Here is a 15,503-nt window from a genome sequence, read left to right on the forward strand (position 1 = left end):
CTCCAGATATTATCGCCCACCGCACAACTTGTATTGGCATCCCGCACTATGATAGCCAGGAGTGTTTGCCTGGCCAAGCCTTAGGGCACGGTAGTATATATGCGCATCGTCTCGTTTAAGAAGGTCAAGAGGTATTCCAGGTACTACACCTGCACGACACCGACCTCCTCGGTCCCAAAAGCGGCCCGGACCCCGGCCACAGCCTTGGCGTGCTACTCGCGGTCCTCTTATAGGGTGTAGGTGGCGACTGAAGCACAGTGCCGGTGCTTTCGGGCTCTGCAATAGTCAGGGTTCGCGATGTCATGTAGATGCCTTGCGTCGGCATTAGCATGACGTCGTGATTTTTATGGAGTCTACAAAATTATCCCGGTCCGCCTTTATTTATAGTCGTTTGTTTACCTTGGTAACGGTGAAGACTTCGTAGTTTTAACCGGTGGATCCGACAAAGGGCGGAAGCTTGCGAAAGACCGTGTTGGTCGCACTCACCCAGTTGCGACAACGTTAAATAAATATCATTCCTTCAACACCTCTTCAAAACAATCCCGGGTCATGTATGCATATTTAGATTTCCAAAGCAGTGAAACGATTCAGTGAAGGTTTAATTGCCGAAAATCTTAAATGCACCGTAATTACACCGCGTAATAATGTCGAAAATTTGTGTTCGGTTTAGAAATTAGCCGGAAGCTCTATATGAACGCATGGTATCTAATATTCATTGCATGCAAAACCCGTGGTTTAAAATGGTACGTTTTTGTCCCTACCCTGTTTGGTCAATCGTAATAATAATAATAGGATTGCCTATTAGTCTGTGGTATTCCATCGGGGCTTTTAGAATTGTCCGGGTGACTCTGTTAAAATACCCCATGACACGATTCCAGGCATTTAACCGGGAAAGTAAAATTCCGGTATGTGCGGTTTTGACGATGTCACCGCACAACAGGTGGAGTTGGAGGGTTTGTGGTGGTTACGACCTTTCAGCTTGGTGCAGGTGTGAAAAATCCGTGTCGTTGTCCAGATTATGGGGCAAGGATATTGGGTTGAGGGTGGAGGAGAATGTTATAAATAGGGCATCTACTATAAATGTAAATCATATAGCGGCGACGATATAAGCGAAAGGATGCATTGCAAAGATGAAATTTGCAAGCCAGAATAGCTATTATTCTCGGGTTATTCTCATTTCGTTTAACCGTTAGTTTTTCTCTTTTGATGGATCTGTGTGGAGTGCAAATGGAATTGTCACCACAACGAGAAAAGGAACCAAAATAAAACACGATCAACCGGAACAAGCCGAGCTCTAACCTTTTAGGCTCGTAGAGCGTTATAAAGCAACGGCCGGCGTTTACCTAATCGAATATGCGCATAAAAAACACTAACTACTTGGGGGCTGTACGTTGTGGCCCCCTCAAAGAGGACGGAGTGCATTTTAATTCTTTTAACAAGTAAAATATACTCCACTTTTGTTAGTGGGTTAGCACGTCATCACATATTGTGCACTATCTGGCCCATGATTTTGTCGAAAATCACGATTTTGCAACCCCCTCTTTGAGGGGGTCCCACAACGTACAGCCCCCAAGTACTACGTGCGAGGGTTGAGCTGCATGTGCAGATCGCCGAGGCCGGTGAAAACCTGTTCAATTACAGGCCATAACATGGATCACCTACGTTCCTAAGAAATGTAGCTGCTTTGCTCTAACGTGTAGTGATTGATCATTTGCATAACTGCGGACAGCTCAGTGCGACAGAGCCTCAGAGGAGACTGTTTGAGAGTTGATGTATTTGCGCGCAGCTCGAAAGAGACGAACGCAGCGCTCTGTGTTAGATCGCCGTTCGCCCAGCTGTCGACCATTGAAATCTCTTGCCTGTAATTTCCTTTTTGCGCCGCAAACATTTATTAGACTATTGTAGAGAAAACTTAGTCGCCTAGCCGGCATGGCCGGTCACGATTTTACGTATTGCATGATCCTCTTTTCACTTCAACGCGACACCCTTACGTGCACCTACTCGAAGCGCTCCAGAACAGCTTGGATATGTAACTTTCTCCCACCAAAGCTGTGCTATCTCTACACAACGCATTCAAGGCAGTTGTGAAAGTAATTTTTTATTTATCTACTTTTTATTTATTTTACTTGGTCGCCACTCCCTTGCAAGCTTTGCCATGCTCGAGGTTGCCGGCATACCTATGGCAAATTGGTTCCAGTCTTCATCACATCCGCTCCAACCACGATATTTCCTTTCTAACTTTGCTGTCCTTGCCTAGTTAACAGTGTTTTTTTATTTTATTTTCACTTATCTTTTGGGGTCCCTTGCAGTTGGAAAGCATTTAAGGTTGCACTTGGCATTAACGCACGGATAAGTTCATTTAATGGCTTAAAGCTAACGAAAAAACATTGAAAAAAAAAAGGCGAAGCGAGCACTGACTTGTTCGTACTCATGCGGCGGGAGAGTCCTATAAAGGCGCGTCCCAGCTTATACAAATCTACTTGACACTTTATTTTTGATCATCCAGTATATCAAGAAGCAACCCAATCCTATTGCTTCGTTTATTCACCCATTTTGGGTTTAATCCCGGAAATTTGGTTTTTCAAACCCATTTCAAGACTCGTTTGACAACTCGGTGACCATGCGGCACTCGCTCATTATCGTTGTCGCGTACTCCGCCCTCGCGGTCTCCGGCTGGACGCAGCGGACTACCAATGACGGCGCACCCACGTCGGGGGCTGTCGTCGCCCGCGATAACGCAGTAAGTTGCCAAAAGAAAAGAGTCACTCTGCCCATTAGCCAGCTCCTCTATCATTGTACCGCTTTCGGCTTCAAAACAGTGCAAAGGGACTGCATATATGGTGATATAAGACGGCCGACTACTAGCAAATCAGCCCTGCAAACTAACCGTATCAAATCCTAGAACTACCAGCCAGAGATTACCGGCCTCGACAGTTCTATGATAGCAAAACGCGCCTTTATCGATGAAAAAAACACGAAGTATCAACCGATAATAAAAAGTGCTCTTGAAGAGTACGAATAACAACGCAAAAACATTTGTAGCTTCTAATATATTCTAACGAAAAGACCATACATCCTTTTAGATGCTACAAAACCGCTGACTGGTCCGGAGCTGCCGCCCAAAATGATGCTTGGAGAATGAAACAATGGTTCAAGGATAGCAGCCCTCAGACTATTGCAAAGGTCAAGCAGACTTTTGACAAAATCAAGGAAGCATGTGATTCCACGTCCATGATCGTTAAGGTCACAGCCAGGGTGCTTCCGCAACGATGTGCCGACAGCAACACGCTGGCTTATTCGGATACTTACGAGAATGTTATTCATGTATGTTCCATGTGGCTGCGTATGGCCGACCATAACTTTGCTTTGAGCCTATTCAGTAAATCCACCATTTTATTACGTGAGATTTTACAACTACCAGACTGTGAGTGACCGATGAAAAGTTATAACGACCTGGAGCCAATTTTGGGTGAGATATTAACCGGGGTTTCTAAAATCAAAAACAGTCGGAGGTACGGCTGAATGCGTCGGAAATGGGGAGCGCGATCGCGCATTGAGGTAAGTGTCGATTTGTATTCTCTTTCAACATCTCCACCCCTTTTTTAAAGGCTGAGGTATGAAATACGATACTGACAGTCTCAATGGTCGATATAGCTTAACAAAGGAGGAAGCCTTGAAATGCACGGAAAACTACGCCTTTTTCGCTCAGTCAGTCCTTGATGGTCAGATGGGACTACTTAAGATTAAAGAGGGATTGTCGTTTTATCAAAAGCAGAAGAAACCAAGGGCGATCGTTACTTCTTTTGGCTAGCCGCGCCATGGTACGGTGCATAACTGAATTCACAAGGGAGAATAAAACAGCGCAAGGATTCTTAGTTGCAAGATTAAAGACGGATACCCGCCCGGGTCGAACAACCGATTGTACAATCAACGTTCTTAACCAATCCGTTTATATATCAAAAATTCCAAAAGGCTTCTACGCAGAGCACACCCTGTCTCAGACATTCAGATTTTACATATAAATCTAACATTTGTCAATTTTGTTACCAGGTATTGGACCTGAGAACTTGCTCCTTCCGCTTGAGGCAACCCTGAGCAAACCCGAACTGAGACTGCACTGATCGCAGGTACCTTGACATACTAACATACTTCCGACGTAGGCAGCCTGATGTAGGGGTCGACAAAGAGTAAAGCAGGTCGACATTCGACTGGTTTTGGCAATAGAAAACCCCATACACCACACCCAGCGTCGATAGAGAAAAGCTCCAAAATTTCCTGCCGACGCCCAGTGTACAGCCTCTGTTATCTATGGTCTTAGCCGAACTGTACCGGCATACGAAATACATCTCGCAAGACCTTCTGGGTAACGATGCTTCCGATCTCGCTCTCGGCGAGGACCCTGATGGCATCGGCTGCACGCTCAAGCATCCGACGATCTGAGACGCCATTGTCCATCCCCCCTGCCGCCATGAGGATCCAACCCACTACAAAGGGGAGTTGACTCTCCTTCTCGATGTAGTCGGAGCCATACCTCTGCCTCAGCAATGGATCGCAAGCCTCCTTCACTGACCTAAGGAGTCGCCAACACCAACGGTGAAAATGCAGAAGCGGAAAGGCCAACTCTAGGGTTTCGGACTGGAGCGCCAGAGTTAGAGGTTGGATGAGTTGGGAGGGAGTCAGAATCCCGCCGGTTGCCTCGCCTTTGCGCTGTTTGTTTCCTCCTTGTAGGCCCGACTTGTTTGTTCCTAGCGCCATAGCCTTTCTTGCCTTCTCCTTGAGGATTGCGGGGTCCTCGATCCGGCCGAACATCAAGCCGTTGCCCTTGCCGTCATCGGGGGGCTGGATCGGCTCATACAGGCTCAGATTGATGATCTGATTAACGTGCTCGGGCGTGAGAAATCCAGACGCACCGATTTGGCCACAAACATAACGACCTTTGAATCTGGAAGAGACTGGACAGCCCTCCTTCATGCCGCGGGATCCCCCGCCCGAGGTCAGCGGGGCGCCCCTTCGGCGAGTGCCCGCCATGGCTGCCGCTGAAGTGCCCATCTGCAGCGAAAACTTCTTGAAGCATTCTGCCATATTCCTAGGCGCCTCTCCACCCACATAGAAGGCACCCTTACCCAAGCTTGTGTAAAGGGCCTCCATGTCTTCCCACAGAACGTCCCGGCTCACCAAACCCTCCACTCGAGCGGCGTTATAAAGGTGCTGGGAGTACTGGATGGAACCCCACACGTCGGCGACAGCCATACCAGCATCACGATATTGGAGACGGAAGTTGAGGAGCATGAGACCGCTCGCGACGGGAGACATGCGGAAAATGAGGTGGCTCCGCGTTTTCGAGGCAGGAATGCCCACGCGCGTGAGAAGACGATTCTGCAAGATCCGCAGCGGGTCTGTACTGATCCATTGGATGCTTTTGTGCAATCCGCGCAGGATTTGCTCGTTGCCAGCGGTCCAGGTTTTGATCTTCAGTTTAGAGTGGAACTCGAAATGTTGCTCAATGTCGTTGTTCATGAAGTTGGTTTGCTTATGAAATGCGTGGAAACCCCGCTCAACATGCTCTCCGAGCTCGTAGGTGATGTCGAGAAATACCTGGGCGGCAAACGCGGCATAGAATGGGACTTTCTTTGTTTTCGCAAGCTCTTCCACTCCCTGGTAAAACTCGTCCTTGACAAGCCAGTCGCTGACTCCACGTATAGCAGTCGCGACTTCAGAGAGATAAGGCATGATGAGCGCCCTGTCGTCATCGAATTTCTGACGTCCGGCTTTAATGGAGCGGTTGCTCTTGGGGTCCCAATACCCAAAAGTTCCGTCTTTGTATACTGGGACCTGACCCTGGGCTTCTACGACAGGAATAAAGCTCTCCAAAAGTCGGTAGGGCAAAAAGTAGGTGCCGTCGGAGATATCATATGTCTTGTAGTTGAAGTTGTCCTCGACATTGTCTGATACCACAAGGTCTTCAAGTTTCCAGCCTTGGCCCATGCATCTCAACAATTGGTACTTTTCTAGGAGCTCCCTGACTCCGCCGTTCCGTTCCAGCAAAGGGAGGACCTCTTCTATTAAGCCTCTGGCGAGACCGATGGCTGTATCAGTTGCAACAGCTGCCGCCACCACTTCAAAAACGCCGTTTTTGTGGTTCGACCAAATCCATCGAATATGATCCCTGATGAGACCCAGGTCGTTGATGAGAACATTGAGGGCAAAGATTGCCTCTCCGAAGGACGAATCAGACTGGGCCTCGTAAGTGGAGTTATCATCCGGGACTGGGGATGGTCTCACGACATCAGGAAAATCCAGGAACTCCTGGGAGGGTTCGTAGACGGCGAGACCCGCAAATCGATTTGCCAGACCAGCAGCCTCAGCTAGGTGACCCTCTTCCTGGCTAGCGGGCCTAGAAGAACTCAGAACAGAGCGAACCTTTGCCAGGACTGTTATGCAGGGAAAGAGTCAGCATATGAAGCCGATTGAAAATGAGAGAGAAAGGAAGGGATGTGGAAGAGAGAGAAGCAACTTGCCATCAACAAAGTATTGGTGCTTAGCTTTGGTGCCTAGGTCGATCGCCTCGCCATGCTCCTGGAGCATATTTCCGAACTTCGAGCGAGTGGCGATGACGCGATCAATCACGGTCCGGAAAGCGTCAGGTACGGGCACTGTCTTCTTCGCGATGTACTCGGCGAGCGGGACGAAACTGCGGGCGCTAATAATGTGCTTGGATCCGTTTGGTTTTGTGGGAGCTAAAGAGGTTGCGCGCACCGCCGTCCTTTTCTTATTGGCTTGGATACGTGCTTTGCCTTTGAGACGACCACCGGATGCTCGTGAGTTGGAGGTCGATTCGGCAGTGCTCGTCGAGTCGAGCTGGTCGGCAGGATAGCCGAGCGACTTCGCTGTGGACGCGAGCCAGGCCGCGACAGAGTCTGTGTCCAGCTTGTATTGCTGATAAGTGCTGACCAGCGTTGATGGTAGCATCTTGGTTTCACGCTTCGACTGTGAGGCAATTTCGGGCTGGAAGGTGAGTGGATGATATTTTCCCTGACGGGCGAGGGCTGATTAGCCATTCAGGCCTCTGGTCATCCAGAGAGGATTTCGGGCAAACTGTCAACAGGTGCCTGCGGGTGGCGCGTGTAGCAAAAGCCATGCCTTCCATCCCGTAGATGAGCTAAGAACATCCGTCCATCAGATTCTGGGGCAAGGACCTTCATAGGGCTAAAATTATTGCCCAAGGCAGGTACCTAGGAACCTAGGCAGGTAGCAAGGCAGATGGCAACTTTCGCTTGCCGTACCGTGAGATGGTAATGGACATAACACAACACGAAGGCTAGAAATATAAAGAACGGGGTTCTTATTGTGCCAAGTGGCTTTAATTGTCGACACAAGGATATCTGCCGACCATTTCATCCTCGGCTACCATCTTCAGACGCAGTTTTATTCTGCAACTTCCATTTTCACAGCACCGAAGAAGAATTGGCAGTTGTCTACCAGCCACTCAAAGTCAAGAGTATGGTACTTACCTAGGTACCTAGGTAGGTAGGTACCTAGTTAAGATTCTCAGCTTAGAGACAGAAAAGGAAAGCGAAATGGGGCTAAGTGCGTCCTGGAAAGAATCGAAACAAAGCGAAACCAATTTCTCCTATTAAAGAGGGACCAATTGACGGGCTGTACGCCCAATGGCTGTAACTCTCCATGCCGTCATCGCATCCATCTGCGCACCAAACAAAGAATAGCCCACAACCGCACCTACATAACTGGTGAAATGCACTGCGGGTTCCCAAGGTACCACTCAATAAAAAGAAATAGATAGCACTTCCGAGCTGTGGAGCTGAAAATGAGGGGAATCCCAGACGGGCGGCCATTCATAATACAAAACGAACAGTTTGTTAGCTTTGCACATTATTGCGATATTTCCAGCCGCTTCTGCGCACCTTCTCACCTTCTCCGCCAAACTCTCAACCTACTTGGGTATTGTATCAGACATATGATCACCTTTTGTAAAAAAGGACGAAGCCGAGCAAGTGTGGTTGTGTCCACCTAAAGACAGCAACCGGGTCTGTGGGAGTAGCCACAGCCACGGCAATGATGGTGGTGAAAGACCGAAGTTCATCTTTCCCATCTTGACAGATAGAGCAAGCTTCACCTCGGGAATTCGCTCGGCTGCATGTTGATACTTGGAAATGCTTAGAGTATCTTCCAGCTTATTCATTATTATGTGAGGCTGACCGTTTAGAAAAGAGTTCTTGCTGATCCTTTTGACTGTTGTCTAGTGTGTATCTCTTGCTATTTACGACTTGATGACTGACGTGGAAAAGAGGCTGCTTATATGGTCTTCTTGCAATATATTGATTATATAGTTAGGTACCTAGTAACTAGGGCCATCTTGCCTCGGAGCAGATGATTTCCATGTCCAAACAAACTCTGCCTTAACAAACGCTCTTCACAATACGCAAAAAAAGCACCCGTTCTCCAGGCATGAGGTGAAGGGCACGATTTAGTACGCCACGCGTCGCATTCCCATCGAGCGTCTCAGGTCCGCGCCCCCTGACCCGTCTGCATCATAAATATCAACTTCTGGCACATGGATATTTGGTCCGAGAAGTTTTGCGGCTGTCAAATCAGCTAAGCTCCTCGAGAGGATGAGTCATCCTGGGCGACTAGGGCTGGTTGTATGTCTTCATATCCGAATATCTATGGCTCGCTCTGGCCGTCATTGTTTCGCCGCTATCGTCCTTGAGACTCGTGCATCCCTCCGACGGCGAAAATGTAAGCTTGATGTAGCCTTCTTCTCCAGCCCAATCAATGAATTTTCTTTGTTCTACGTACAAGGTATAAGTTACCGGTTGGTGCTCAACTTGTGCCGGCGCAACTCCGCCATCTCTATCCCACTGTCGCGACACAAGTCTGTTAACTTGCCGAAATCGAAACCATTACCGGGTAGGAAATATCGTGGACTTTTTAAAGCTTGAAAGTTCCAGTCTCAAAATCCCACGGCACACCACCGCGCTTGCAATGTACCGCCCAACAATAGACATGACGTCCTTGATACTGAAAAACAGCAAGCTGGAGAAAATCATAGTCCCAAAAATAAGATTGGCCAAGGTCACCATGCTGAGAACCCAAATGAAAACATTTGAGGAGATGCTCTGTTCGGGCCATTTGAGTGACCGTGACGTCTGAAACACCACAGGAAATGGTTCCTCCCAAAGTTTCATGACATCGTCACGAATAAAACGAGTTTTCCACTCGAAGACCGCGAGACTGCCAAGGTGAGCAATCAGGCAGAATAATGTCCACATAAGCAGCATATAAACTGTTTCGGGGGAGATTATCGTGATGGCGTGGAAACCCAGTTGGTATGCGAGGTACAAGACGTTGGCAGCAGCGGCGATGGCGAACAAGTATTCCAACAGTCCCAGGCAGATCGACAAAATTATGGACTTTTGGGAAAATAACCAATTCACTATCTCATCCATGTCTTCATTTGCCACTGACTCTCTTGCGGTGCTTATGAAATCATTCGTCTTTACAACGGTAGCTGAAGGACTTCCCAGAGCGAGCAGCGTGGCGAGTATGGGGCGGCGCAAGGCGAGAAATCCCGTTTCCGGTGGTTTACTGCCCATCATTTGTAAAATGGCAGGCAAAAGGCCGAGGACGACGGCACCCGCTGCTATCTCGGCCTTGTTGTGTTCGGTCAGGGTTTCGAAGATGCAGTTGATCAGTGGGCTGATGATGGCCGACTGATCCTCCGATCCTTCGGGTCTTTCGCCGGTTTTGTAGGTCGCATACTCGGTCGAGCAATTATTTCTTAGAATTCGCTGGAGCATTCTGCTGGTATGTGAGCTTTTGCTTTGTTCCATTTACAAGGAACTTACATTTAGTAACCTAGCCGAAACTTACGGATCCCAGTCTGGGAAGAACTTGTCAAAATGGGAAGTTGGTAGCTCCGCTGCCACTACATCTGCTGTCCCGACTAGCAACACCAACAGGGCCAGAAACGTCCAGAGACGAGACATGTCCGAAAGATTCGTGTTTTTAGGGTTATTCTGCTACTTGTCATGGCTTAGAAATCTTTTCTTTTCCATAATAGAATGCTAAGTTGACCAGGGGAGCTTACTGCTAACAATCAAGTCCTAGATTTGAACACAGAGGACGGTCGTGATGTGCTGTGTGTATACAGTCGCTTACTCTATTCGAGCCGGCTCCGGTTGAATATCAATGTTTGCTTTTCTGTTTGGCTCGAAGCAGAACACCCGACCAAAAGGCCAGGCTGGTGAAGTGCGGACAAGCAGGCGTCGAGCGGACATGGAAATTTGTTTTCTACTGAGGCTGAATTTACGTCATTGTCATAACGCAGCATTGTAGGCAAATTGTTTCAGGCGGCCATGCTAACCACTACACCGAGGGAACCTGCAAATTATCCTAGCAGGTGACATGTGATATTTTTTCTACACGAATCACCTCAGAGTATTCTCGTATCGCCAGGTAAGGCTGAAAAAAATGCAAGGGCTTGCCCCTGATTGTCAAGTCGTACAAAGGTGCTGGTGGTGTGTGACAAGGTGACTCGAGGGGAAAGCTGATGCAGAAGCAATCGGACACTGCAGACGGATATGGCGGGTGGGTAAGGTGATAGGCTTAGAATTAAGGGAACATATCTTGGCCGCATATAACTCATCCTTCTTTAAAATAGCTCAAGATGTAATCCTCACCAGGCTGTAACGAATTTCTCAGTAGGTCGCCACATTGATTTAATCCAACAATCCCATCCTTATCTGACCATTTTAAGATGCAATCTTGTTCCGCTCCTCCCATTCCACGGCAGCCAGTAGGAACGGTCCCACGCCACGGGTGTCGTGTTGCACAACCGGGATGCCGGTGTAGTACTGCAGGCAATTTTGTTTTATTTTTAGTAAGGAGCAGAGAGACTTCCAGTCCGGAGGGGAAAAAAAGAACAAAATATACCTCAAAAGTAGCATTGCTCCCCAACGACCCGACCTCAACCGTCTTCTCCCAGGTGATGGTTCCATCGGCGTTCTCGGTGACGAAATCTTGGATCATGTGCGAGTAGGCACGGGACGCGGGGCCCAGGTACTCTTCCTCCGAGATCCAACCCCTCTTCATTCCAGCCAGCCAGCCGTAAGTGAACATGGCGGCAGCCGAGCTCTCGAGGTAGTTCCCCTCCACGCCGATGTACGGGTCGCTCATGACCAGCCACCAGCCATTTGACTCGGGGTCCTGGGCGCGCTTCAGGCCGTCGGCCAGCGTGGTGAAGTAACCCATCAGGCGCGCGTAGCCAGGATGCGATTGGGGGAAGATGTCGAGGACCTCGACCAGCGACCAAATGTACCAGCCCACGGCGCGGTTCCAGACGATGGGTGCAGCACCGGTGACGGGATCTGCCCAGACGGCGGTCTTGGATTCGTCGAAGCCGTGGACGAGGAGGTTGGTGGAGGGCACGCGGGCGATTTCCTCGATCTTGTCCCATTGCAGGACGATGTGGTCTGTTGGCGGGAAACAATTCATGTCAGTCATTGCCACCCCGCGAGTTGTATCTCAGATATGAAGGAGGGCGAACAAAATAACACTTACCCCACGCAGTCTGGTTGTCGGGCTGAAACATCTTAGTGTACCGGGCATAAAACGTGTCGGCCATGTAAATCCCATCCAGCCACATCTGATTCGGATAAACAACATCCCTGTGCCAGAAACCCCCCGTCGGTGTCTGCGGGTGGCTCTTCAGCATGTCCCTGACCGTATCGGCAGCGATCCTGTACTTTTCCTCGCCCGTACGCTCGTACCAGTACAGGATGTTGTGCCCGATGCGGTAGTCGTCCATCGAGTAGTGCGTAGGCCGCCAGTCGATGATGGAACCGTCCGGGTTGACAATCCCGCCGTCAATCTTGGACCGGTACCAGTCCAGCAGGGTGTCGTTTCCGGTGCGGGCGATTACGGCCTCGTATCCCGTGTACAGCGCTGCGCGCCCGTACCACGCTGCCCTCTGCTGCTCGTTGTTGAGCTTGATCCACGAGTCGGCCATGCGCGACGCGTAGGCGGTCGTCACGGGCTTGAAGTCCTTCTGGCCTCCTGCCGGCACGGCGGCCGATGAGGCAACCGTCGCAAGGAGGACGGTGGACGCCACGGCGGTCATGGCGGAGAGCTTCATGGTGGGCAAGGATCGTTTCGAAAAGCTTGGCGTGAGATGGTCTGGCTTTTAGATGCCGTCTCCTCAGTTCACCCCGTCTTGCCCGTCCCGTGGGGATGTTCTTATAGAGTTTGACATTGCGGGCCAAGTGCTACTTAATTTTTCCATGATGGCGGTGGGCAACGTCTCGTCGGTTGTTGAAAAATGCTACCTATACGCGAGGAATCCACGACCCCGATCGCGTTTGCAACGGATATTTAGATACGAGTTTTCCCGTCAAAATTCCACCAATAGTTGCCGGGGCTGAGTAACCCTCCCACGGTGATAATACTACGCGATGGTGAATGCATACTAGCTCCGAGCTTGGCATGCGGAGAAAGCGCATGCTTCATTCCCAGCCGCTTCCAGGAACCGCAGCCGGATCGTGGTGCCTGAACCAAAAAGTCCATATTTCTTAGTCAGCGTGAAAGGATCAACAAGGTATTGTAGATGAGAACCTGAGCAACCAAGGCACCTCCCAAATCTCCTGGTTGGGAATTTACCCCACTCGCATCCCGCATCATTGTTTTGTAGATCACAACATCTTCTCCAAAGGGTCTTGTTTGGGTGCTCTGTGTGTTTTCTTGCCTCAGCTTGGGTGGGCTTTGGTGCCAAGAGGTTTAGGGATGAATGCGCTGGAAGCCTGGAAGCCAAGACGCTTGCGCTGGTTGCCTTGCTGGCCGTTCATGGCACACGTTTGTGGTCTTGTTGGAGGCGCAATACTCCATGCCACGACGTCAAAGGCACTCAACCCTCAAATTCACAAAGCCGCGGGTAGCCCTTTCAATCTCTGACAAGACCCTTGCATGCGATTTGCATGGCGCACGTGCCAAGAGTCCGATGATGGTGATGATGATATGATTGATGACTTGCGCCTTGTTTTGACGGCATCCAAGCTGGAAGAAAAAAAAAAAAAGAAGAAAAAGAAAACGCAAAGAATAAACAGGAAAATCCCGACCGAAAATCGCGGTGCTCAAATCATCTGCACTGCTTTCACCCCAAAAAAAGTGGCATAAATGGCATCGCAAACCAATGTGTCTCATATTCTTTTTTTCCGCCTCGTGTTGAGCACGGTCCTTTGACAGCTGCAAAAGCGAGGCCCGGTGCGATCCGAATACTTTTTATCAAATATTTGATGACAGCAGGCAAGAAGCAGGGTTTAACCAAGTTGCAACGTAGGGCTTCCTCCCGTGATCAAGCCACCGATCCTTCTCCTTGGGCGCCACGCTAGAAAAAGGTTTCCCGAAGGTATCGGGAACTAATCCCGAATCGAACAAATGTTGGCTGGCAAAAGGGCTGCGCAGATTGCTTCGTGAACAAAAAAGAAATTCGGCCATGCGTACCCATTGTAGGGATTGGCATTGGTAGACTTGGCTGGCCAATGGGTTTGACGCTAATAAGGAGGCAGGTGGTGGAAGGTATTGCTTATTTCTTGCACTAGGAGGTGCATTTTCCCAGCCCGATCTATTTGTTCGATGCTGGCAGGAGTCCGGGATTCCGTCCCAAGGTCTTAAAAAGTGCTGCAAAGTGACAGCAGTCAGGGGAGAACGAACGGACCTCGAGTTTGACCCCGTGCCACCTTGAAAACAAGTTCCGTGCTCTGTTTTGATTTGTTTTTTGTTTTCTTGTTTTTTTTTTCATATATTGGACTGTTTCCCCATCACGGCCGCTACGGGGAGGAACACAGCTTTTCACTTTTACGACAACCAACCAAAATTTATTCTCACCACCCAACGAAGAAACACACCAGTAAACCAGCACAAATCAGCAAGGAAAAAAAAATGCTTGCCAGCATTCTCATCGCAGCAGCTATCTCCGTGGCGGCGGCACCACAGCTGGCAATACGTGACCAAGTCGACGTCACCGCCGCCTGCACAAGCTTCCAGGTCTACGCTGGCTGTCAGCTGATCGCAGCCTGCTCTTCGACGGGCAAGAAGGGTGACGGCGGTCAGATCAAGGACACCACGCTGCCTTTGAGCCGGTGTTTGGCCGTCAACTCAACAAGCCTAGGGTTTGAATGGAGGGAGAAGTCGGTCCCGCTCGAGGCTTCGGGGTCAGTCTTCGCCGTACTTGACATCACAGCTCTTCTCTTTTTTCAAATCGCCTTTACTGATCAAACAATTCGTGGCTTTTTTTAGATCGTGTGTTCCCTGTGAAAGTTCGTGCAAGGTCAATTCAGATTCGGGAGAGCTTGCTTGCTCCTGCTTCGATCAGGCGCGGCCAGAGATGGGGACCAGGCAAGCCACGATAGGGTTAAGTGAGTGAACTTCTCGAGATCTCGCTTTTGTTCTCGAGATAGTGCTAACATGATGGTTCAACAGATGGCCACGTATTTAGCAAAGACGGTGTGCTGGGATGCTTGGATGTTACGGGCAGTCCTTACAGTGCGCCTTGAGCACTGGTCTTGAGTGGCTTTCATCATTCTTTATTTGTGACCAATTAATTTGGGCAGGTGCCAGTACATACCATGTAGCTAGTCTTTTGGAGAACCATTGCCATATCGTTTAATTATATTTCATTGGAGTACATGAGGCATTGAGTTTGTCACCTCCCTCCCCTCTTATCCGCTGCCGGAGCCAATGACCCTACTCCAACTCTTTAGAGTGAATCGACAAAGACCCTTTCGATTCTTCGAGTAGATCTATACACAGCAACAGCCATGTCCAAACATGCGCTTTAGCATTCTGTGTTGGGGGGACAGGCGATCAGATCCACATCGACGATAAATATGCTGTCATCAAATTTTTTGCCCTTGGAGTCGGTGAGAATCTTGGGCGAGCGGGCCTCACTCTTCGTCCTCGTCGTTGTCATCGCCTTCATCGTCGTTGTCATCTTCTGCGTCCCTCCTCCTCAGGTTTTGACGTTCGCCGTTGACAATGTTGAAACTGGCGCCGCTCGAGTCGTTGCATGCCAGAACTCCCTTGGTCGAGGTCGTCTTGCAGACTTCGCCGTCACGGAGCTTCACACCCTGCGTGTCCTTGACGATAGTGCCTGGCTTCGAGCCGGCGGGCAGGGCGGCGGCCGAGTAGGCCATGAGGGAGAGGATGCATACGATTTGAAACTTCATTTTGACTGGTTGATTTGGTTGTAAAGAAGATTAGAGTAACGTTGCGTACCCCCTGTTCGGCACCCCCCCTGTTCGGCACCCAAAAATAACAACACTTTTATTTTTATCCTCCAACTTCTATTATAAATATCTCGATGAATCTTTCACTTTTGGATTTACTTTTTTCTAATCTTGATTCTCCATTTTCCAATGAAGCAATATACTGAAAAACAGCTTATATCTGCAATTAACGACGTCAATAATGGCAATCCAATTGCAAAAACC

At 49.4% G+C, this 15,503-nt stretch overlaps 6 protein-coding genes across 6 annotated transcripts; 2 read left to right on the forward strand and 4 right to left on the reverse strand.

The window, feature by feature from the left end:
• Positions 1–2,620: 2,620 nt before the first annotated feature.
• Positions 2,621–3,811, forward strand: PgNI_05351 (uncharacterized protein; the record flags this gene model as incomplete). Its single annotated transcript, XM_031125384.1, has 5 exons — positions 2,621–2,740; positions 2,903–3,012; positions 3,084–3,424; positions 3,507–3,558; positions 3,655–3,811. The coding sequence occupies 5 exons, from the start codon at positions 2,621–2,623 to the stop codon at positions 3,809–3,811; spliced, it is 780 nt and encodes a 259-aa protein (XP_030982450.1).
• Positions 3,812–4,314: 503 nt separating this feature from the next.
• PgNI_05352 (uncharacterized protein) lies at positions 4,315–6,969 on the reverse strand (the record flags this gene model as incomplete). The annotated part of the gene is made up of 2 exons (XM_031125385.1): positions 4,315–6,420; positions 6,526–6,969. The coding sequence occupies 2 exons, from the start codon at positions 6,967–6,969 to the stop codon at positions 4,315–4,317; spliced, it is 2,550 nt and encodes an 849-aa protein (XP_030982451.1).
• A 1,952-nt stretch (positions 6,970–8,921) lies between these two features.
• Positions 8,922–10,007, reverse strand: PgNI_05353 (uncharacterized protein; the record flags this gene model as incomplete). Its single annotated transcript, XM_031125386.1, has 2 exons — positions 8,922–9,819; positions 9,892–10,007. The coding sequence occupies 2 exons, from the start codon at positions 10,005–10,007 to the stop codon at positions 8,922–8,924; spliced, it is 1,014 nt and encodes a 337-aa protein (XP_030982452.1).
• Positions 10,008–10,448: 441 nt separating this feature from the next.
• PgNI_05354 (uncharacterized protein) lies at positions 10,449–12,305 on the reverse strand. Its single transcript, XM_031125387.1, has 3 exons — positions 11,581–12,305; positions 10,954–11,492; positions 10,449–10,874 (listed from the first exon to the last, which is right to left on the reverse strand). Exons 1-3 carry the CDS (start codon positions 12,152–12,154, stop codon positions 10,773–10,775), a joined length of 1,215 nt encoding a protein of 404 aa, XP_030982445.1. The 5' UTR covers positions 12,155–12,305; the 3' UTR covers positions 10,449–10,772.
• A 1,648-nt stretch (positions 12,306–13,953) lies between these two features.
• Positions 13,954–14,663, forward strand: PgNI_05355 (uncharacterized protein; the record flags this gene model as incomplete). The annotated part of the gene is made up of 3 exons (XM_031125388.1): positions 13,954–14,225; positions 14,311–14,429; positions 14,494–14,663. 3 exons carry the CDS (start codon positions 13,954–13,956, stop codon positions 14,565–14,567), a joined length of 465 nt encoding a protein of 154 aa, XP_030982446.1. The 3' UTR covers positions 14,568–14,663.
• A 185-nt stretch (positions 14,664–14,848) lies between these two features.
• Positions 14,849–15,206, reverse strand: PgNI_05356 (uncharacterized protein; the record flags this gene model as incomplete). The annotated part of the gene is made up of 2 exons (XM_031125389.1): positions 14,849–14,903; positions 14,962–15,206. 2 exons carry the CDS (start codon positions 15,204–15,206, stop codon positions 14,849–14,851), a joined length of 300 nt encoding a protein of 99 aa, XP_030982764.1.
• Positions 15,207–15,503: the final 297 nt, after the last annotated feature.

Source organism: Pyricularia grisea, chromosome I (genome assembly GCF_004355905.1).
Source record: "Pyricularia grisea strain NI907 chromosome I, whole genome shotgun sequence".
NCBI lineage: Eukaryota > Fungi > Ascomycota > Sordariomycetes > Magnaporthales > Pyriculariaceae > Pyricularia > Pyricularia grisea.